Raw genomic sequence first — 23,577 nt, 5'->3', positions numbered from 1 at the left:
TCTGCCAATTCAATTCATACAAACAAACAAACAAACAAAAAATCAAACCTTTCCTCTTTATAATATTTGTATAGATAACTAGCTTTCCCGGAAAACGTTTTTCTGCCTGAAGAGTAAGCAAAACAACACTTACCTAACCGATTCCCAGAACTACCCAATAGTCACACAAAACAGATATTTATTTAAAAAATTAATAAACGCAACTAGTGTTCACACAAGATCGACACATAAAAATGTTTTAATTAAGACCATGTTAAAAAAATATAATTTATAGACTTCGTCTTAGTTATTAGGTGAATGCTGGTAGAATCGAAGAAAGTTAACGGGTTACAACTAAAAAGTTTAAAAATAAAACACAAAATCCTTTCAAATTATTGTGGGATACGTGCGAGGTTTTCCACGAAGATAATGCCAAACCTAATAACAATATTGAATGACTGCGTAATTTAACAATCTCCCAATTGATCCGTCGCTATTACAACCCACGCAATTCCGATGTGATATATTTGTTCGGGGATAATATTCGACTGTAAATAACGGTCTGGTAAACAGGTATTTTTATAATAAGGAATAGATTTAAAGGTCGCGGCGGGATCGTATTGAGTTGCGCGCGTACTTTTGTTATTGATAGCTTAGTTACATTCTTATGCTAATCTTCTAATTTTGTATCTACCCACAATAAAGAGCAATCTTTATTTGCATGATTTTTTGTCATTTTTGTTTTTTTACTATGAGTACGTTGATACGTAATGTCGAATACTGAGCCAATAAAATGGTTATTAGTATAGACATACGTTATTTACATCTAGGACATTGAATTATATTTCTTCCTGCGTAAGTCCGGGGGCGGGTAAATATAGCATTCTCATAAAGTATTCGACGCACGTAATAAACTTTGTATTAAGTTTCGTACATAACTCACAATAATTTTAGTACATAATGTAAGTAATATAGAAATGAAAACATCGATACCAATACATATACATATTTGGAACCTTCGAACGCATGCAAATTTTAATTTTATACCAATTTTAATTTGTACAAATCCGTTTAACTGGTCACTTTCTATACATATATTTCATATTCGTAATATCTATTAGCTATTAGTTTGTAGGCCTACTACTTGCACACAAACTAAAAGCTAATAGATATTACGAATATGAAATATATAGAAATTTACCTACTTCATGTACCATTCCTTTTACTTGCTCATGAATCGAACAGTGTTTTATCAAATTAGCAAGTCGACTTAAACTTTACTCTTACAATACTATATTAAATACCAACAATCTACATCCTACACCTGCTTTGTATACCTACGTCCTACATACACGAACATTATAAGTCCTTATCCTCCATATTCTGAAGCACATCTCGCAGAAATTCACCTCGAAAATACAATATGTAACCTGACCTCGGCTAATAGACGCGTGGCATATCGGCCGATATATCAATAGGAGCCGATTCACCTACACCTACTAAACATCAATAACATTGTTTCGGCCCATTTAAAGCTCCGTCTATTTGGGTTTATTAAGGGTCGTGTGAACTCTATGATTTAAGGCCCCTTGGCCAAACAACGCCCCAGTTGCGAACTTGGCCGGTACAACTAGTGAATTTGCAAAGTTTTCATGATTAAGACATATTACGACGGCCGCCAACTTGAAATTTCTATAGCATTGATACAACACCCGGAACATAAACAAACGTTTACGATTCTATATTTTGATGAAGTAATTATGTTTCTAATAAAGCGTAAAAAGAAGGTTGTGTTGTATTTTTTTATTTATTTATGTTGGTATTACAATTTACAGTAAGTTACTAGCTGTAGGCACCTCGCGGATTAATCCGCGTAAAAAGCAAAGAAAAAACTTTTCATTCATTTTTTTAATTACTTTATTTAATTATAATTTTTTTAAATAGCCTCTGTTTGATCCTGATTCCTCAACTATCTTCATTGCATTTTCATCAAAATCGGTGTTGTGGACAGTGGTGTAGCGATGTGATCAATGATCATAACAGACAGACTATCTAAATCATTAAGTTTATTTACGTTATGAATGACAAAAACGTCTATTTACATCGATTTAATATCAAAAAAGGTAAAATAAACCTTTATAATTTCGCACTATACAATGAATCCAAGAATAAATTACGTAGGCGTTGGATTCCTTAGAGCGTGGCAGTAACACAATTAGATCATAAAGAACCGTAGATAAACAACCCCTACAAACTTTTCTACCTAAATAGAAGAAGCTTCTAAACTAAAAGCCCCGTTTTATTTTGATATTGAGAAGGTCGTTTTTAATTGTATTGAACAATATTTATTTGTTTTTTTTTATACTTCATGTTCTATTTACTTCAATAAGTCAATAACCTACTAAAATGTTGCTACGATTTTAAAGTTTACATTCAATGTACAAAATAAAATAAAGAATTACCTTTATTAGGGCTCTTTCAATTTATGCGTTTCGTATCGGACCGCTACAGTGCCGAAGCGGTGTGTTTGTCGTACGGCGCACGGCCGGTCGTTTGTTTTCATACAAAATGCACGGTGCGGCAACAGCGCGGCGTCCGTACCGCGAACGCTCGACAGCAGGACGGCAACGTCCCAAGTCCCACGTGTTCAGTTTAGGGATGTCGAAAATGAAAAAAAATATCGATATATCGATACATCGATATTTAAAAAAAAATCAATATTAGCATTGATATATCGCGGAAAAATTATCGATATGTTGATATATCGGCAAAATTATAAAAAAATATTGTGGTTTTAAAAAACAGTGTATTTAGCTAGCCTTAAAATCACATGTTAACGAAAACATCGGTGATGCTCTTTTACGGAGTCGTAGTTTTTGTTTATTTTTTTTTTTTGTTTGATGTTTTTTAACAAGAGCACTAACAGTAATGTTTCTTCGTCGGAGTCCATGGCTTAACTGGTGTCAAATAAATTTAAAACAGCACTAGCATACAAACGCACGGCAGTCAGATACGCTTTCAATTTAAGCGTTTGGTAACGGACTGCTACCGTACTGCAACGGCACGGCAGCGGGTTATAACTAGCGGCACGGAAAACGTGCGGCAGCGGTCCGATACGAAACGCATAAATTGAAAGAGCCCTTATTTTGTACATTGAAGGTAAACTTTAAAATCGTAGCAACATTTTGATCTGTTTCATAATCTTAAAATGAATTTTAGTTCTATTCCAGAAATACAACAAATTCATTCTTCTATACCAAATTTCCAATTTATTTTTTGAACCAAACTTGAGCCATCTCATGGGCTAATTTTTATTTAGCTTTTCCCATTCGTCGATTCAATGTGACAATGACTTACAACACCACTATAAAAATCTTTCCACTGTAGTAAACATTTTAAAATAAAATTTGTTTCTCGTAAAATGCCTCTTATTTCTCATAAACATCAGGTACATTTGTATTTTTAATATCGGCAAGAGAGCAAGGACGGCCGCCTCGGCTCCGCACTATGCTACGCCTGTTCCTAGAACTTGCCTGTCTATACACAAGAAACGAAAGCAAAAAGAAAAGCAAAAGTTACGTACAATATTTTTATTAAGAGTCTAGTGAAAAAGCTAGTGCCTAAGATTGAATGTTTAAAATTGTTTGAAATACGTTTAACATTTTTTTAAGAGTACAATACGTAAAAAGCTACATTGAAGACTTCATGAAGTTAAAATTAAATAAGATGAAAGCTTTTATGTGATGAATGAAGCTACAAATCCATACTAATATTATAAATGCGAAAGTAACTCTGTCTATCTGTCTGTTACTCAATCACGCCTAAACTACTGAACCAATTTGCATGAAATTTGGTATGGAGATATTTTGATACCCGAGAAAGGACATAGGCTACTTTTTATTGCGAAATATGTACCACGGGCGAAGCCGGGGCGGACCGCTAGTGAATAATAAAATTGTATTTTATTCATGTTCTGCATGACGACTAAAAACGAGCGGAACCTACCCAGAGATACAATACAAATAAATCGCTAGTGAGCGCTACATTTTCTAAACAGAATGGTTACACCATTGATGGCTGGTGTCGTCTGCGAGTTATCATACACAGCGGCACACGGCTCTCTTGTGCACTGTATTTCATACGGCATAACGTCATCGTGACATCATCAAACATGATGACGCAACGCTTGAATCATCGCGAGATCAATCAGTGGGTGCGAGCACTTACTATCGAGCGACGCGTATGTGATTAAAAACGCATACACTGTACCCGCGTCGCGTATTTGTTTTAGTTAAATGAGTCTATGACGACGCGACGACAAAAAGCGGACGAGCCGATAGAGTCACAGCAGGAATCCCCAAAAAGCAAATACTACGGGCGCGCTAATTAATTTTTCATAGCCGCGTCGCAGTGGCGAATTTCGGCGCGTCGTGCGTCGAAAACGCGGCCCGTCTCGAAAGATCGCAGCGCGTAGCGTCAATTAAAGTTGCGGAACTGCGCAAGTTTACATCATTAACACCATAAAAAGACAGTTATTGCGAGAAAATTTGCGCAATCAATTAGGAGTTTTAAGAGGGGTCGGGGGTGGATGCGTGCAGAGTGCAGCGGCGACGGCGGCGCGTGGGGAGGGGGCCGGCGCGCGCATCTGTGTGCATTCGGCATATTTACCCCGATAGTGGGCGGGCGGGTTCACTGACCCGACCCAATGCAAGGCCCGCGTACGTAGGCTGCGACGCACACGCCGCGCGACGGGCCCGTTTCATTAGTGCCACCGCGCCGCACACCCATGCAAAAAGCTAACACTGTGCGTCAAGTGGGTACGCACGCTTTTTTAATCATCCGCCGTATAATACCTAAGGCGAGGATTAGCCGACCGATTTCTATCTTTGATTTATATAATACCTCTCACTGTACAGACGCGGTCTAAACTTACGATCGTCTGATATGCATCTATGTTTATTTTAAGCTCTCCGTCTAGGTAGGCGATTTAAAATTTATGACTAACTAAAATAGCCAACGAGCCGAGAGTTCCAGCGCGGTAGTACAACCTCGGCTGCATATTTTTATAGTAACGTATCGTTATCAGATGGCTATCACAGCTGATGATATACAATGAGGTATTCACATATAATTACATATCAAGACGTATACGGTAAATGCACATGGGAGTCATAATTATACCGCGGCATTCATAAATCCGGTGATTAAGGCAGACAGACACATTCACGTAAGTATAACACTAGGTATATGTAGTTATGCAAAACCACCCTTGCATCGGGCGAATGGACGGATGCAACGCCATACCTACCCCAAGCTTTCCCCTCGTTGAGGCAGGTCAGTGTAGACGCTTTTCGAGGACATTTTCATAATAATTGTAAATACACAAACGCAATCCGATAATAGTATATACAGAAGACGTGTTTATTTACGATGTTTACGTTCACGAGTTATTTCATAAAATGTTGATTGAACGTCACTCGTTACCGACGTGTTTCATTGGAATTAAGTTAGTAAAAAATTGGTTAATATCGCATTCAGTTACGGAATTATGTTGACTTCAATACATTCATTTATGAATTTTACTATTTATTAAGATAAACAACGAATTGTGTATCTACTATATTGTGTTTTTACATGTTTTCTTTTATAATCACGTTTCTCCTTACAAAAACATATATTTAGATTCTAAAAAATTGCGTACAATTTATGCAGACCAGGTGTGATCAACAACTGCCGTCAAAACCTACCAAAGCACACACATAGAAGTTCGAACAATCGTCAAAACCCAACAAAAAACCCTAAACATCAACGAAGATACTGATCACATCACATCAGCTCATTATAGCATTACCAATCCACCACAAGGGCCAATAGAATATCGCCAATCACCGCTCACGGGCCACCAGCCACCAGCCACCAATATTCTCGAGGCGAATGAAAGTGTCATATTGTGGTGCAATAAATCATTCGGCGAGTGCAATTTAAACGACTTGAGTCCAATAATAACGGCTTTCGGGAAGCGAGATCACTGAAAGCGACAAACAGCATGACTAATGTCTGAATGCGCAGACAATAAATTCAAATCAGAATTGAGCTTGCCCTCCGTGCTGGGGTTACCAATGTTTTCGTTTCTTCGCTTTTTAAACTTGTCGGTTGAAATTATTTCGCTGTCAGCTGGTGGACTGTTGTTGGCTTTTCATGTTGGGAATCAACAGGCCAAAGCCTGGTGGTTGTGTATTTTTACCATTATAAAGCACATTTTAAAGCTTTGTGCAACATTATAAATGTCGATCTACTACTAAATTTAATTTAAACAATTATGTTTAAATTAAATTAAACATAATGGTAAATTAAATTTAAACAATTATGTTTAAATTTTAATTTAGCCTTAGCGGGGACTTAAATTTAGGAAATTACGATACAAAATAAACAACAATAAAAATTGCGACATTCCTTCTCAACCATCAACTCCAAAAATAACCCAGCTTCTTACCGATACAATATAAAACAACACAATCACAACCAAACCCTCACATGCCACCCGACAACCACCAACCTACACTAGGAGAACATAAAAACATCCAAACAGGAAACACATATTATTGCAAAACGGATGGTCCACCTACACCTACAGTGTACACTCTACACTCTACAGTGTACACGTAGCATAAGCGCACCTCGATTGAAACTCGAACAATGAACGGCAATGTTTTGAGATGCACAATAATGCAGCGGCCAGACATTGGACACATTCAATCGTACGCAACTTATGGGATTTGTTGCAACTTACAAATTGACTCGACGAGTTCTGTTACTGGCTGAAAGCTGGGGTGTTAAAGTTTTAGCTTTAGTACTTACTTAATTATAAAAAACTATTTATAAATATAATCCGTTTAACTGAACATTTATAAACTGCAGCGGTGATAATACGTAGTTTGCAATGATGAAATAAATGATCGTCTTTACTTCAAGAAAAATCATTATCAACGAATATTCCACGTTACTATGTTGAATTAAAAAATACAAAGATAATGTCCTAATATCCTAATAATTTTTCTCAATTATGCAGACTTTCCGATATAAGTCACACTAATGTTAAAATTTTATAAAATATTGACACTACCATAACATTCTATGTGAATGAAGTCACCAGTCCCGATATGAGATCACAAACGCCTACGTGTGTTTCTTTGGGAAATATTAAATATTTTTTATTCTTATTTCATGCATTTTATTATTAATGTATTCTTAGAAAAACTCTGATTTGTACCAAGAAGATAGCGTGAGAATAGTAAGATTTATGTATACCGACGAAGCTGGACATTTAAAAGTATGAGAAGTACCTACCTACAACTAGTAGTGAAATAAAATAAAATTCGCACGCGACAGACAAGTGTCTGGATCTTGAATATAAAAAAAATAAACAATTCAAGTGGCTTTTTTTTAAATATTTTGTTTTATTTAAGATCATGAGTATAAAATATTCACATTTATATTATTTTCTTACAATTTTGTCAATCCCCAATAAGTAACACGTAGGTATAACTTTGTTTATCTAATTTCACAAAAAGTTTCAACATTTCAGCTTGAACTTTTTACTTATTTTCCGTATAAACCTAAAATTGTAAAGTGATTTAGATTTATTGATTTATTCTCAACTTCGAACAAGCGAGCGTTAGGAAAAAGTCATATTAATTATTAGTAATAATAAAGTAGTTATGTACTTTACAAAAAAATATTTAATTGACATCAGCCTGTAGCAGTTGTATATAATACTAGATTTCCGCCCGCGGCTTCGCCCGCGTTTTCAAAGGAAAACCCGCATAGTTCCCGTTCCCGTGGGATTTCCGGGATAAAACCTATCCTATGTGTTATTCTGATGTATAAGCTATATTGTGGTAAAGTTTCATTCAAATCCATTCAGTAGTTTTTACGTGAAAGAGTAACAAACATCCATACAAACTTTCGCCTTTATAATATTAGTAGGATTTGCACGAATGCAAATGACAGAACCGACAGGCATCAATCTATACTAATATTATAAAGCTGAAGAGTTTGTTTGTTTGTTTGTTTGAACGCACTAATCTCGGGAACTACTGGTCCGACTTGAAAAATTCTTTCGGTGTTAGATAGCCCATTTATCGAGGAAGGTTATAGGCTATATTTCTTCACGCTACGGGCAACAGGAGTGGAGCCACGGGGGTGAAACCGCGCGGAGCAGCTAGTATGGTATAATGTAGGAATTCATATTTTAAGAACTAAAAGTTAAACAATAAATAATATTTAATATAAATAATATTTAATTTAATATTGAAAATAATACCTGAATAATATAATGAAAACTTCAAAACATTACATAACTTTCAATGTATTTATCGGTTAGAATATTATGTATCTACAAGGAACCGGTTTACGATACACACGGAATGCAAATTACAATATTGTTATGCTATTTTTTACATACAGTAAATAAGAGTACCTAACAGTATCAAGTTCGTTAAAATTGAAACATTTTTCCCTATTTCGATAAAAGAAAAAATATTTTTCAATTCCGTTATTTCTAAAATCATTTCAGTCATAACAATTAATAACTGCGTCTGCTTACCAAAACAACGGCCATGAAGAGCGAAATATATTGGTACTCAGCTATGCTCTACCCTCTACAAGTAAAATCAAGACAACATAGGAATTTTAATTAGTTACATTAGAGCCGAGTCATAAGCTCGAGCGGCTGGCATCGCCGGAACATGTCTGACGCGACGGTACGTAGATGCGAAACAAGCGAGCAAGTCGAAAACTTCTTTGAGTTCCACCACGATCGGAGACTTGAAACTAATAATTAAATCAGTCGGCATGCACGCCTCATCGAGTCAGCCGTTCGTCGCACGTAACGGCGGCCCATTAAAAATCATACGCGTTCAAAAACCTCGCCCTGCCTGTGTGCCGCCACTTCAAAGTTTGACCTCGCAATTACTAAAATTGGTTTGATTTACCATTTTAATTGTAACAAAAAGCTTATTTTTTCCAGCGGTGTGGACGAGGGCATCGCTGCGGGGCCGTTGCAATCTCGACCGAGTGACTTTCGGTCGCAGGGTTCATTAGGGATCGGCAGGGCGACGCGTCGCGCGGCCCGTCAGTTGGAATTTTGAGCTGTGGCGTCATGTCGTTAAGGCGTAGTTTCTGTCGGAGGTGTCCGTAGGCGCGAGAGGAGAGCACTCGAGGTCGGATGCTGAGAGCGGGCGCGTGGGGTGACGCGGGAGGATGGGACAAAATCGATATCGTCGGGCGGCGCGCGACGTCTTGCGTCCGCCCCGCACCCCTCTAATGAATGAGAGCGAGCATAGTCATCTCTGCGGCCGGCCGCCGGCTCCGGCGATACGGCACGCCGCCGACTCGACTCCGCTGCGCTCCTGATCCGATGTATTGCCTTGCGACGCGATAACGAACCGAACTCTCATCAATCCGCACGACCCTACTACACTTTTCAATATTGCCCCAGCGCCATTACTACATTCTGTAGTAACATTTCATTTTCCTTCGAGAGCGCCGTAGAGGTTTTGCGTTTCTATGCGGGGTCACGGCTACACGAAAGAAGTAAATATACCTTGACATTAAAATGGAATGAAATATCGCCTCGGCGTTTACATAATACGGAATATACATTATTTCCCGAAAATTTTTTTTCTTTAGATTCTCTGCTATAAATTAAACTTGGTAACATTCCACACTATATGATGTACTTCAATTCAACATGCATTCATTACACCGTAAAACTTTAACGAACAACAATTTTTAGAAGTTAAAAACTATAGTTCTCTTTGGGCATAAATATCACATAACATGAATGAAAGTAATCTTAGATACAATTTCCAATATCAACAAACTGTATTTTCATATATTACGACACCTATCATTTACGATGGTCTATACCCGATAGCATATACAAAAACGATACTCGCGCTCAAAATCCTGTTTTTCCCACCTTCGATCACATAGGAACAAATCGCGTATCTCCTATAACTTAAGACTGACGCTTATATCAGCAGTTGTAATAATAACGGGTGATGCCATCCGACCAACAGCTGGGACCTTTCGGCACACGACAGCGCACATACGTAGATTTCAATTATTTAGGCGGCCAAAAATATTTTTTCTGGAAAATATCTCTACGTACAATAGGAAATTAAAATAAACCCTTTTTGATCCGAAAAAAATATAATTATTGATTATACAACATATTTACATCGATAAAGTACCAAAAATAAATATTATTTTAAAATTACCAAAGAAATAAAAAAAACCTCTTATGAATTATTAGTTACAAGCATAAACATGTTTAAATATCATATATCTACATCTTAAATATGTATTACAATCAAGTAAAACTACTTAAACACATATTTTACTTTGAGAGAATTCAAAGACTAGGGTAGACTGGGTACGGTTGAAACAATTTCACTTATAACGACCATAACTTTTCTCTTTATAACCCGAGCTATGAAAAATATATGTTAAATAAAAGAGCATGTATCTGTCTCCTAATAGGCGCTATGATTTTAGTTCCATGTGTATTATTTTTTATAGCAGATCAAATTAAAAAAAAGAATCCGATTTGTTTCAACCGTCCCCATACCAGGGGCGGTTGAAACAGTGATTGGGGTCAGTTAAAAAATATGCGAATAATACAAAATAAAGCATTAAAATATGTTTTATTGATTGCTTATTTTAAAACTAACAATAATTAAGTAACTCTTTTACAATAAGGTCTGCTCTCTTAATATGGTGACATACAAACAAGACAGAAGTACCTACTCCTCCTCTTCTGATGATATCTCCTCTTGAACATGTTTCTTTTTTGCTTTTGTGGTGTTTCTTTTACATTTTCTTTCATCAAATTTCTTCCTTTTTCCTCTATCCAATCGTTTCTTCACTTGCTTAGCTCTTGTTCGTTTCAATATTAATTCTTGCTCTTTTCTTATCTCTTCCTTATCTGGTGTGTCAGTGTAAATAGTAGACTTCCTGATTTTTCGCCCTCTATTATTATACCTTCTATTGTTATATCCTCTATTATATCCCATTTTTTGATTTTTTGCTCGCCAGAGTCATCTCGCATTCGAATTTACCTTAGAAGCGAATAATCGTACTTCTCTGCCGCTTCTCGCAATGATTCTCCGGTTTTCACCTCCTCATGTGCGTCTTTGTACTTGGATAAGTCTATTTGTCTTCCCGAAATGTCTCTTACACGTACTATCGGCATCTAAAAAACCAAAAAATAATTAAAACAATGTTTCAACCGTACCCAAAAAAAATGTTTCAACCGTCCCCAACTCCTTCTTTAGGTAAAATACAGTTATAGTAATTGTAACAACAATGATACACAAAAACTAGTCACAATGTCAATTTCCACAAGATTCACTTCAAACAAAAACGCACACTTAATACTGTCACTTAAATAGAAACGCCAATAATTGGAAACATCTCCAAGCATAAATACTTACTTTTGGTCATAAAAACACAATAGGGTCTTATAAAATCAGCTGAAGCGCGCGGAGATCGACGCAACATTGTGGTTCGTTTTTAGAACAGTTGTGCGCTTCATTTTCCCCTTGGACCCCTAACCCCCCCACCAACGGTTTGCGAGATATTCGTGTTGTTTCAACCGTCCTTTGTTTCAATCGTACCCAGTCTACCCTATTAGCTATCTCCAGAAGTATTTGTATCCTCATTGGGTTTGGCAGCCATCAACATTTCTATAGTTTCAGGTTTGTTCTTACTTTGTTCTTGTTTCGCTTTTAACAACAAGTCGTAGCAAGGTAAATGTTTTGGGTTTGTTGCTCTTATTATTTCATATTGCCGTCTTGAAAGATCAGCTTCCACAAACATCTGAAGTGCTTGCAGAGGAGTCAGCGGAGGTAACATGTCGTGGTCGTTATTCACTTTACCTCTAGAATAGGCAGATCTATATTTGCTAGCTTGTGTCGGCGAATTAGTAATTTCTTTGAGAACTGTTGAAGCATTCCTTTGCCCAGTGTTTTATAAAACGGATTTTGCGGCATGGATGATGACGTCATGCTCCAAATTCGCGCGAATTTCTTCCGTTTTCTTCTTTTGCTTCGCTCACTTAAATCTTCGAAAAATTTTGCTGGCCTACCTTGAGGAGAAGCCGATTCTATAGGAATCTCGAAAGTTCCTTCTAACCAATCTCGGTTGTTTACTAGGAAAACTTCTTCGTGTTTACTGGCTTTCATCCATCTTTTCATGAATTCGGTTTTGATATAAGAATATCTTTGCTTCAAATGCTTTTTAGCATTTTCAGTGACTCCATAACGTATCAAAAGAAAATCTTCATACGAATCGAGTTTTTCCCTTAAACTTGGTAAATTTTGTCTTTATACCTGTTCAAATAGGTACTTCTGAGTCACTATTTTAGTACCCGAGGCACCAGACGGACCTAAAATAAAAAATAATTCCATTTAATACAATTTAGCACTAACTTGGTATTTTTCTCAATTTCGACCCCTTAGATTCAAATGCTCTTATTTTCAAAACGCGCGGGTTTCCGCGGCCAATTTTTTACTGGTATAATAGAAAAATTAGTGAAGTATTGTAAAATAAAGAAAACATTGCTCGGACGGACCCTTAAGTTAGTCAAAAGACATATTTAACTGTAAGAAACACAAAAAAAACGGATTTTTTGATAGAGCTATCTTTAAAAAATAAAAAGTTTATCAAGGGAAGTAGAAACTATCAATTTTACTGTTGAAAAACATAGGTTCTTACCTGAATTACTGCAATCCATCACTGTCACTCGAAAATAAGTAGTTAGAAAACAAATATGAATTTTACAAAAGTTGTAAGTTTAGGAGCACCGAGAACAGACACGTACACGTTAAGCGACTATCGAATTCGGACTACCCTAGGGAAACATTTGTGCGTCTACGAATGGTGGGTAGGGGGTGCCTATTGTATTCCCGGAACTGTTTACTACCTGATTAAATGGTTATCTTATCTTTAGTAATTTTTTGAGGTGGCGAGTTTTGGCCGCCTAATTAGTTGAAATCTACGTATGTGCAGCGGCGGATCATATTGATGAAGCACACAGCGTTCGACTTGAATCTAGACAAAATAAATAGTCATTGTTGCTATGGGAAACAGTGATATTGGATTTTTTTTAATGGTTTGGTATGCAGATGGTTAGAGGATATTTTCCACATTGTTTTTTTTTCTTGTAATATCTGATAATGATCTCATTGCGTTTAAACAGTGCACATTGCAAAGTATAGTCATACAGAGAGATACAAAGAAATATTTTAAGACATTTATAACAATATTTTAAGATATGTAACTCAGGTTTGTAGGCAACGAAGAGAATGTTGTAATTTGACTATTTAAAATCTTACAGTTTCAAAAGCTGGATTAAGGAAGGTAACGCGCGCGAATAAAAAGAAACGAGAGGCGGCATTAACCTGAACTGCTGTGTTCCGTAAAATTGTAAGAACAGTTTTTTCTTAAGACTTTACCACTATACAACTTCATTCATAAATTCATAACCTATGTTAACGCGATTTACAATTATGCCTTTAAACGTTTTTACTATAAATGAATTTTAGTATGTATAAACCTGACGATTAATTTGGACAGAGTTTATATTCGTACTACGAAAACCAAATTTCTCGAAATATACGGTCTACTTTATAATTGTGTTTAGAAATAGTTTATACAAACTGGAAACTTAACTTAACGTAAAAGTTAGTAACTCTTAACATATTTCTTTAATTTATACAACTTTTATAGAAAGTAGAAACTGTTTTCAAAAATTGTCTCTGCGTACTAATATAAAGTAAGGCTTAAATAAATAAAATAAGCCAACGCCGTAATTACATAAGACAGCATCTCTAAAATCATAGCTAAATTCTCATCATCAACAGCTGTATCATAAATGTAATAAGTACCTACCTTCCTACTCATTAGTATTTACCAATGCCCTACTTGGTTACACAGTATAAAATAAATCCAAACATAACATTTTTACACGAACCCTGAAAAACGGCAATGTTATTGTAAGTAACAAAATAGGATTGAAAAGGCCCGTTGGCGCGTCGAAAGCCGTCGCAAGCGGCAGGCGAGGGGCGGCCTTAACCTGGATCACCGTAAGCCAAGATCTTGACATTTCCCATTCACGCGAGACCGTCATCCGCATAACAGTTTCGTCTTTACTAATTAGAAGTAAGCGCAAATTGCAAGAGTTATGAAATATCACTCTTTCGCGCGGCGTTTCGTGTGCGGTGTGCCTAATACCGTCCGATATAAGGTTTATATTATTCTCACATAGTGGTGTAATAAATGTATAAATATAAATTTATAATAAATGTAATTTTACTAATGCTAAGACGTGCTCGATTAAACACGATAACGAAAGATAGAAATTTTCAACCTTGCGCGAAATGTACAAGAAATACAACTCAGTGTCTTAATTTCACATAAGGTTTGCCAAGTAGCAATATATTATTAACTACATATATTATACTACATAGATACTACGATTATATTATAGACCAACTGTGCTGAAAATCAAGCGACCCTCACATTAAAAATAACACAGCCACTCACATAAAACAATTAGTTTTTATTTTTAATTCAAAGGTTAACATGCCAATTGCTTTCATGAATAGCGCAAAAATACATGAAATGTACTTGACCAAAAATAAAGTTGACGATTGAGCAAAGCGTTAAGAAAAATCCTGAAGGTAAGATGTTTATGAGTAATTACAGGCAACAATGAGCAATACAAAACATATATAATGATGGACTGATCTTCAGTGATTCAGCCAATTCCGATAATGTCACTAGTCATACTGCATACATTTCCGCATCCGCAAATCAAAATACCTAAACATTTGTGAGAAAATATCTCGGCAATAAAGTGACGAAGGCTGTTATAACTCAACAGGTGAAAACGTGTAATCGGTGACTAATTAATTACGTACTACTAATTACATACACAACATAGTTTTTATATAATTAGTTTTTCCTGTTGCCTTACTTTTAGATCTACATAAAAGGCTACACCAGCTGATTACCAATAATTTCAAACTGCAATTACATCATAATTATCTGTCCTAAGTGTATCTGTCCTAAATCAGTCAACAATAACAAAAGCACCCATATAAAAACCAATCTTTCTGAGAATACTGCATAAGCAATTACCTAAAATACTTCTGGGCATAATCAATTTATCTAAAACAACTATAGCATAGACGAAACCAATACAAGTGATACACCGAAACAGCCACACCAAAATAGACCAAGAGCTCATACAACATTCACATTATCTGTTCCAATAATCCATCAATGCAAGGGTTAAGGCGCCGAGCACCAGACGCGCGATAAGCACGCGGCGACCGCGTGAGTCGCGTCAAAACAACCGACCGCTACCTAACAACATAATATTATGTTTTGTTTCATCGATGGATTCCATTTAGGCTGGACATGATTTTTTTCAAGCGCTTCATTTATGCACCCCTTTGGAAATTCACATTTGCTGTTTTTATTATTTTCTCCAAAAAATTAAGCGCGTCAACAAGGTGCTTTTTGATTGACAAGTATGTGTTTTGTGTATGTATCGTGGTCTATCAACATGTGCCAGTGACAAACAATCATTTGTAAATTATTTATTAAACAAGAAGTCCTTTATAAACATAACATAATTACATAACAATAATTACACGATCAGTAGTTAGACAGGTAGATCATAATTATAGTTATTTCTATTCTGGTATGACCTTATGAGTAGGCAAAAGAATTACACTGATTAAAGGCATTATGAGAAATTACTCGATAACATTAATATTTAAAACAAAACTTAAAAATGTCTACTCAGTCATCTTCTAATCGATTTTCTAAAAAATAAACAAAATGTCATACACATTATCATTTTCGCAACAAAAGTTCGTTGATTACTAAAATCGATAGCGATAAGATATGATTTCCACTTATGATTAAGATAAAGACTATTGCATGTTCCTGTAGGAATATTAAACATCATTCATATTTTAAGAAAATAAACGCAGGTAATTATGATAATTTTACTGAGTCGTAAACTAAGGGTTCACGACAACAATAAACGCTAAGTGGATATTGACGTAAGATATTAACTACTTACATCTACACAGACACTTATTATATTATTTCACAATTTATGCACCGTAAAGCATAAAAAATACGTATTTAAACATATAAAAATGAGTTAATTTTCGTAGTAAACTTTCGAGCAAAAAAATTGTTCAGTACGATAAGATTCCATTTCGGTACAACAACAAACAAGAAACACTCGGACGTACCACAGACAGAGCCCTGAGGGAGCGCCAGCGGAGCGCGTCGGACAGAGTCCTAAGCAGGGCTCCCGTAGACGATTCCCCCTTGCGCACCATCGCTTCACGCACGGCTGCTGGGTCACTGGACTTCACACGGCGCGGGCACAGCGCCGAACGACATTCGACATATGGTATAAACGTGATTTAATGTAGCAACCGCAATAAACGGCCGCGTGGACGCGACTGACATTATCTGCTACACTTACTTCTCGAACTCCACTGGATAGTAAAGGCACGTTTGTATTATATTCTAATACGAGTACGTGGGCTTCGTTGTTTTGGTTGACGCGCGTTCCCAATGTCGGCTGCGCGCCGTCAAGAGTTCGGAATTTTGACGCCTATTAATATACATCTGTCCTCTACCAAAAGTTGACACTGGCCAAATGGACGGTTTCATCAATGAATTTTACGGGCATTTATTTTATGTACGATTTATTGTTTTAAATTTGTACATTTACACATTTACATTTTGCAAAACCAAAGATAACGGTATTTATAGTAGATGAGTAGATGATTGCTGTTTAGCAATAAGGCCGCCTTTTGGTCAAATTATGTTTTGTATTACTACTTCCTTTTGTATACTATTGTTTGATCATATTTTGCACAATAAAGAATTATAAATAAATAAAATGATCATTCATTAAATCAATATAAACAAAACATAAACAATCTCGATGCAGAAATAAATTATAATTAGACATAATATTATGTAAATGAGTAGTGAAGACGCATCGTCGTATCCTTGTACATTTCCGCAAAGCTACAAAGATGAGAGGGGAAGCGCGTGGGGCGCTTCCTCAGTCATCTAAAACCGGCCACATCGCTATCTCCTTGAGACATCACCGTGCATCATTTCACTCCCGGCCGCCACAATTAAATTTCCTGGGAAAGTGTTCGATGCAAATCAGATGTTTACATTCACAAATAATTACCCATCCTTTCTCACAGCGTCACTTTTTTCCTAATTAATCTCGTGGGAGTCTCGATGTGGGATGGGATTCGTTACGAATAGAAACAGCTCGATGCTATACTCTGATTTCGTAACACAGTTTTCCATTTAATAATACGCTTCAGGCGGGAAACTCAGGTATCCCTGTGATAGTTGAGACGTTCATCCTTTATTTACATATGCATTAAACTTTTTGTCCCGTCAATTTCGTTCGCACCGAAACATTTCCGTTTAACTATATCCACTATATTTATAATGCAATAAATAATAATGAAAACAGACACGTTTCCGTAACCTTACCTACAACCTGATTTATTGGAGGAAGTATTTTTAGTTTTTACACTATTTAATGAACGAATTTCATTGGCGTATTATACGTAGGTATATTACGTAGATAATATATTTATTAAAATATAATTAATAAACAAGTACGGAGTCAACAGTGTACACGTTGTATTATTAAATGAACAAGGACGTAAAGGTTGTCAGTCTAATTATTGCAACGATGGAAACGTTCTCGTTTTTTGCGCTCACCATGGCGATTGGCGGCGTGGTGGTACACAATTGTGTCCCGTATTGCGATTAGCATTCGCCCGATTATCCTATGCAAGTTTATAATTAGCCAGTGGCAGGAGTCCAGGTCGATCACTCGGTTAACGGACCCGTGCTATATCAGGTCCGGTCGTTGACAGGAACTCTTGCCGGAATCGAGTTTATTCCAAATTTTCGGCGCACGGCGATTTGGGCGAAATTATTTTTTTAAAGAAAATATCTGATGAATAAGAAAGGTTGCTACTGCCTATGTAGTATTTAAAAACACACGAGTGGCGTATGTCCTATTTTATATACCTATATATCAATTCCTAGTAAACGTTAATGTAAGATACTAACAACAGGATTTCTGGAAAAAATATGCTTGAAATAATAATTATTAAAACATTAGAAATCGTTTTTCCTTCGCAAACAAAAATCTAAATCCCAGCATATCTAACTACTATTTGAGATCTATTACGTAAGAGCTAGCGCGCACGAGCAACTTTGTCTCTGCAACTATTTTGTCTCCGCAACTATTTTGTCTCTCCCACCTATGGGCTAGTATGAAAGTGCGCGCACGTAGCGACGCAACTCCCCATACAAATTGATGGGAGAGACAAAATAGTTGCGGAGACAAAGTTGCTCTTGCGCGCTAGCTCTTACTCTATATGTTAACAGTTTTATACGTTTCTAAACAAAACAATTAGAAAACTAAAAAAACAAATCATAATAGATTATTTATACAAAAACGAGCATTACACAAAAAGCGCGTCTAAAATCAAGATAACAAATCAGTCTTCACGAACTAGTTATCGTCTTAATTGAACTTCGTGATCATTAATTTCTCTATTTATAAACAAACTGGTTTCTAAACATAAACAATAAATATTAGAAATTAATTTGTGACGTACGATCGACAAATCAATTCCAGGCACACATTGGCCTTTGTACCATTGAACTGACATTCAACAAACAGACGGTGCTTATTATCTTATCACATAATTATATACATGCGATTCCTCGTCGAAGCGTCTTCTATTGAGCGCACTAAAAGATTGTACGTAATATGTGGGTAATAAACAATACATTAGTTATTTGCATTCATGTACCTTAAAGGTATATGTAGATAGAACTAGTTTCATTTTTATTTTTTATCAATCCACAACATACTAATATGTATGTTCAAATATCACAATTATTATAATTTATTATGACATAATGTAGCCTTATTAATTTGAAATGGAGCATTCTAGAGTAATACACATGCAAGCGTCCAAATCAAATGCATGCATTCGTCTTATAGCTTAATCACATATACATAACAATAGGAGAAAAGCAATTAATTAGGCAATAACCGAGCACAGTAGCGGCCGCAACACGGTCATTTCAAGCAATGCGGAAACTTATAAGAGCTCGCTTTCGCACAGCAAACAGTTCGCATCAACTTCCCCGCACGAGACGCCAACTATTCCACGTCGCATGTACCCACGACGTAAGATATTAATCATAGTACCCACCTATTAAATTAAAGTTAGGCGAATATCAAAGTCGAAACACAAACGCGTCCCGCTATGTTGACAGCGACAAACGTCTGAAGCGAGCGATTCCGAGAATTCGGGGGGCCGGAATCTTTGGCGAGAATTTAGTTCCGAGTATCGATCGTCTTAGTTGCCACCCAAATATTACGTTAATATGTCCCCCGGACGAATATTCGCTTTGACAATGAACGAATCGATAGCGCACGTGTATATGAACGTCGGCTACGGCGGCCTATATATTATCACGGACGCGAAGGGCGGTCAAATTTTAATCCGCTTCAAAAAAAGTGTCTTGTTTAATTTCGGTGATTATTAATTTTCTCTTAGCATACGTCTTAACATAGTATAAGCGTGAAACAGTTACGACATTAAAAGCGTCCCGTGAATAATCACATAAAAGCGTTTTCTTGCATAACAATGTTTACAACCAAGCTGCATTGTATTAACATCAACTTCACAAATAAATTTTGTTTATATCGCTAACAACCACCCATTCAACGTTCAAATTCATGGCTAATATGAAAAAAAAAATGTTCAACATGCAACACATATCAAAACATAATATGATGCTCTACAGAGAACCAAGACGATTTCTTAATTTATTAATTTATAATCAATTTAAAGACTGATCAAGGCTTTTTGTCACCATTAGCAGCGCAAAGCAATATAAGTCAAAGAAAAAAGAAAGAAAAAAATTAAGGAAGAAAGTAAGTTCGAGTTGTGAATATTGAATGCGTAGTTTTCCCATTGTGGCATCTCCCGTTCGGCGGGCGAGCCACCGCCGGGCGAAGCATCCCAACGATTCGCCGATAGAGCACGCATTTTAAAGAGAATTTCATTTCAAACCGTTCAGATTAAATGGAATTCAATTTTCATTGCGACCTCCCGATTAGGTGTCATTTGCGCTCACCTTCTCGATAATACGATAATTTATTGTGAAGCGTTTGCCTGCAAATTAGTTTAATTTTCCCATTCACGTTGAATGCACGCAAAAAAGGCTCGTATTACTTTGTCGGTAAAATATATTTCCACGTTTATCGGACGGTTTATTATTTCCGTAATATTTAATGGGGAATAATCGTTTTGTTATGCGTCTATACGTATCGGTAATGCATTATAACGACGTTTCCTTGTGGTACAAAAGCTTCAATTTTTATAACAGCCTTACATTGTTATTATTTTTTTATAGCAATTGCAGCACCATACGTTTGCTGCAACTAACTTGTCTTTATAATAAGTAATTGGTAAGTCACAAAATATATCTGTATAACATTTCTTGTTGAGATCATGCTCAGTTTTGCAATAATAATCATTTCATTGTACTACATAATATGTATTTAGTTTTTTTGAAGTGCCTACACATCTACTTGCGATATCTATGAAGTAAAAATATAAAAGGATTTTAAACAATAAAAACCTAAACAAATATTACACTACAACCTCTCCACAGAGCAGATACAGACAGAGATTAATACAAAGATATCCCGCATAGCTGGTAAGATTTATCCCCAGATCGCGGTGCAAGCTGCAAGAGAAATGCATCCAAAACACCGTCGAGTGAGCTGTCACGAGCACACGCAAACGAATGTGAGCGAGGCCCAAACCGAGCGCGGCCAATCATTACCGTGCCATTTATTCGGCAAATTGCCTCCATCGATACCCGCACGCGGTTCCGACGCAGCTAGGGCTACCACGCGCCTAAATTAAATATCCCTATACACGCTGCGAAAGTGTATTACAATTGATTGAGACTTCTAAGAGAGGATGGCTTAATGAATCCGTTCGCAAAAGGATTGTCCGCGAGGAAGACACCCAATTTTTAATCCATTTAAAGTGGCATTTATTTTGCTAGATGATAGCCCTAAATGCGACGTCCAATTATCATTGTATATTTCCTTAACCGCAGAGTTCTGGACGGTGACTAAATCAATCGCATCGTTTTGTTTAGAAAAACAAATTCTGGTGATACGATATGGCCTAGAGATAACTTTTAATATTTTCTTTAATAGAAAAAAAGTGCAGGTAGAAAATAATTTTAAAATATATTCTTCGAAAAAAACGAAGCTATTTTAGTTTATTTGTGCGTATAAATATGAATGAGAAACGCAAAAGCAAGTTTGACCTCTTACGTGTCCTTTCCAGGTCATTAAGCCGAAGTCACTCGAGAGGCTAGACGGATACCAAGAATCATGAGGCAGATAAAGGAATCAAGCAATGAGCGCTTTGTTTAATAAAAGCACAAATAATTTCCCAGTAGTGATTCGATCCATTCCGAGAGGCGGATCATCGACCGACGATCGGATCGAGCGATTGCGATATCACTCAATAAATCTATCAAAACGTACAATTCGAGCTATTAGCCGGTGAATTGACCACGGGCAAGACTGCTAAATTCCCGTGTCATGCCGATCGGCCGATCAATGCTACACAAATATAAAGGGCCCTTTCGATGTAGACGGAAATGTTTTAATTGCAAACAATGTAACCGGCTGAATAGTAAAAGTTTCAAGCTTGAATTTGGTTGTGAACGGAAATTGTTCGTTTGTGAGGATCGTGAGAGTTCAAATGTTTTGTGTTAGTTCTAATAGCCCGCTGCTATTCAAATGACATGATAAAATGGAAACATGTTGAAAACAAATTTCTACAATGTCTAGTCGCTGAAATCTTACAATGCCGTTCTGTGAACGGAAGAAATTTTGAAAAGAACTCATTTATATTGAGACAAACAGTGTAATTACCTAACAGCATTACAGTTAAACATTTGTATTTATTAACCACCTAAAATTTTATGAGCTGCGCGAGTTATCAGCTTCCACAAACTTAACATTATTCAAGGCTTAAAATAAAACAGTACATTTGTGCAATAAACAAGCGATAACTCAATAACATGGGCCGGTTTTCCCACTGAACAAAATATTAAATAACGGTCATGCAACACATCTAATTCCAACATATTATTCACTAGTTTAGGTGTAATGTGCAATCACACAATGAGCAATAATGCAACTTTGTAAGGTATCATCTTACACGTGCCGATTTGTAACGAACGAATTATTTAAAAACGGTATGACACAATTACTACAAAATGCGACGTATGTTACTATGAGGAAAATAAACGCGGTATTTCAAATTATTAACTGCTCGGATGTGTCGCTTGGAATGCAATATAAAAAACGTAAAAATAATAATAATACGAGCTTTATTACGTTTGTGACAGTTACATGTTTTTCGTGAAATAATTTTATACGGCGAACTAAAGATTTTCTCTTATTTCGTGCTCAATTTTAGTTTCATTATTGCAGTCGTTAGTTTTAACTCGACGTTCTCACACTACTAACGTTACATTTCCTTTCCGATCTGATAACGGAGATTATGATTAATGCGATACATTTAGTATACGATTAACAAATTAATTTATTTACTTATAGTTATTTCAAATAAATTAATGCATAATATAAACATCAAATAAATTATACCTCCGCAGCTACAAAGATAAAAACATCATTGCGTCATGAATAAATCAACAACATAGATAACATATTGCTTGCGACAATCTCGAAAATAACTAAGGAAAAAGAGCACATTAGGACAAACGCACACGACAACAAGGCCAATAATAGCGAACGCGAAACGTCGGCCGCGGCTCGCCTATCCACCCCCCGCTTGATTTGATAGCGCGGCGTCTGAATGTCAACGCACCGGCCGGTCACCTTGGGCCGTGGGCCGCAACGCAATCGGCGAAATTTAGAAGATGCGATAACATCTTATCGCTCCGGTTACGAGTTACGACGCGACGCTAATTCGCCCGCGTAAGTACGTAAACATGGAGACGGCCCGTTAAAACGTCGATTGATGAGTTTTTTTACACGCGCGCAGAAGCCTGTGGGAAACTTTTATGTTTTATGAATTCAGCTCACGACTATATGAGAAAAATCTATATCATACATAAGTAAAAGCAAAATATCACTCTCCATTACCCAAAATAAATAGTGAATAATAAAATCTTAAATTAATTACCACTAGTTTCAAGGTAAGGGTACTTATAAGACGTCTGGCTTAAACTTAATCCTATTTCCCTTAACGCGTCCATCAAAGGCAGGCGAGATACTGTTCTAATTGAAATTAACCATATGTTTCAGAAGTAGGGGATTAATTTGATAATAAAAGACGTTTAAATTTAAATATGTCCAAAATTACAGAAAGT

The 23,577-nt window shown here is 36.4% G+C and overlaps 1 protein-coding gene across 7 annotated transcripts in view; it reads right to left on the bottom strand.

Annotated features, from left to right (window-relative positions):
• mnb (minibrain) overlaps window positions 1–23,577 on the bottom strand; it is a 122,400-nt gene that overhangs the window by 20,931 nt on the left and 77,892 nt on the right. The window contains exon 1 of one of the 7 annotated variants that reach the window (XM_090103569.1): window positions 16,320–16,552. The exons of the other annotated variants lie outside the window; for them this stretch is intronic. Coding sequence (XP_089959695.1) covers window positions 16,320–16,409 — 90 coding nt within the window. The 5' untranslated portion in view covers window positions 16,410–16,552. Of the gene's footprint in view, window positions 1–16,319; window positions 16,553–23,577 lie in introns of those variants that run through there. 7 annotated transcript variants of the gene reach the window in all.

This window comes from Colias eurytheme, chromosome 7 (assembly GCF_061535395.1).
Source record: "Colias eurytheme isolate Ceu_HAF_F1 chromosome 7, ilColEury1 Martin Lab GWU primary, whole genome shotgun sequence".
NCBI lineage: Eukaryota > Metazoa > Arthropoda > Insecta > Lepidoptera > Pieridae > Colias > Colias eurytheme.
This window is presented reverse-complemented; position numbering and strand designations above follow the sequence as displayed.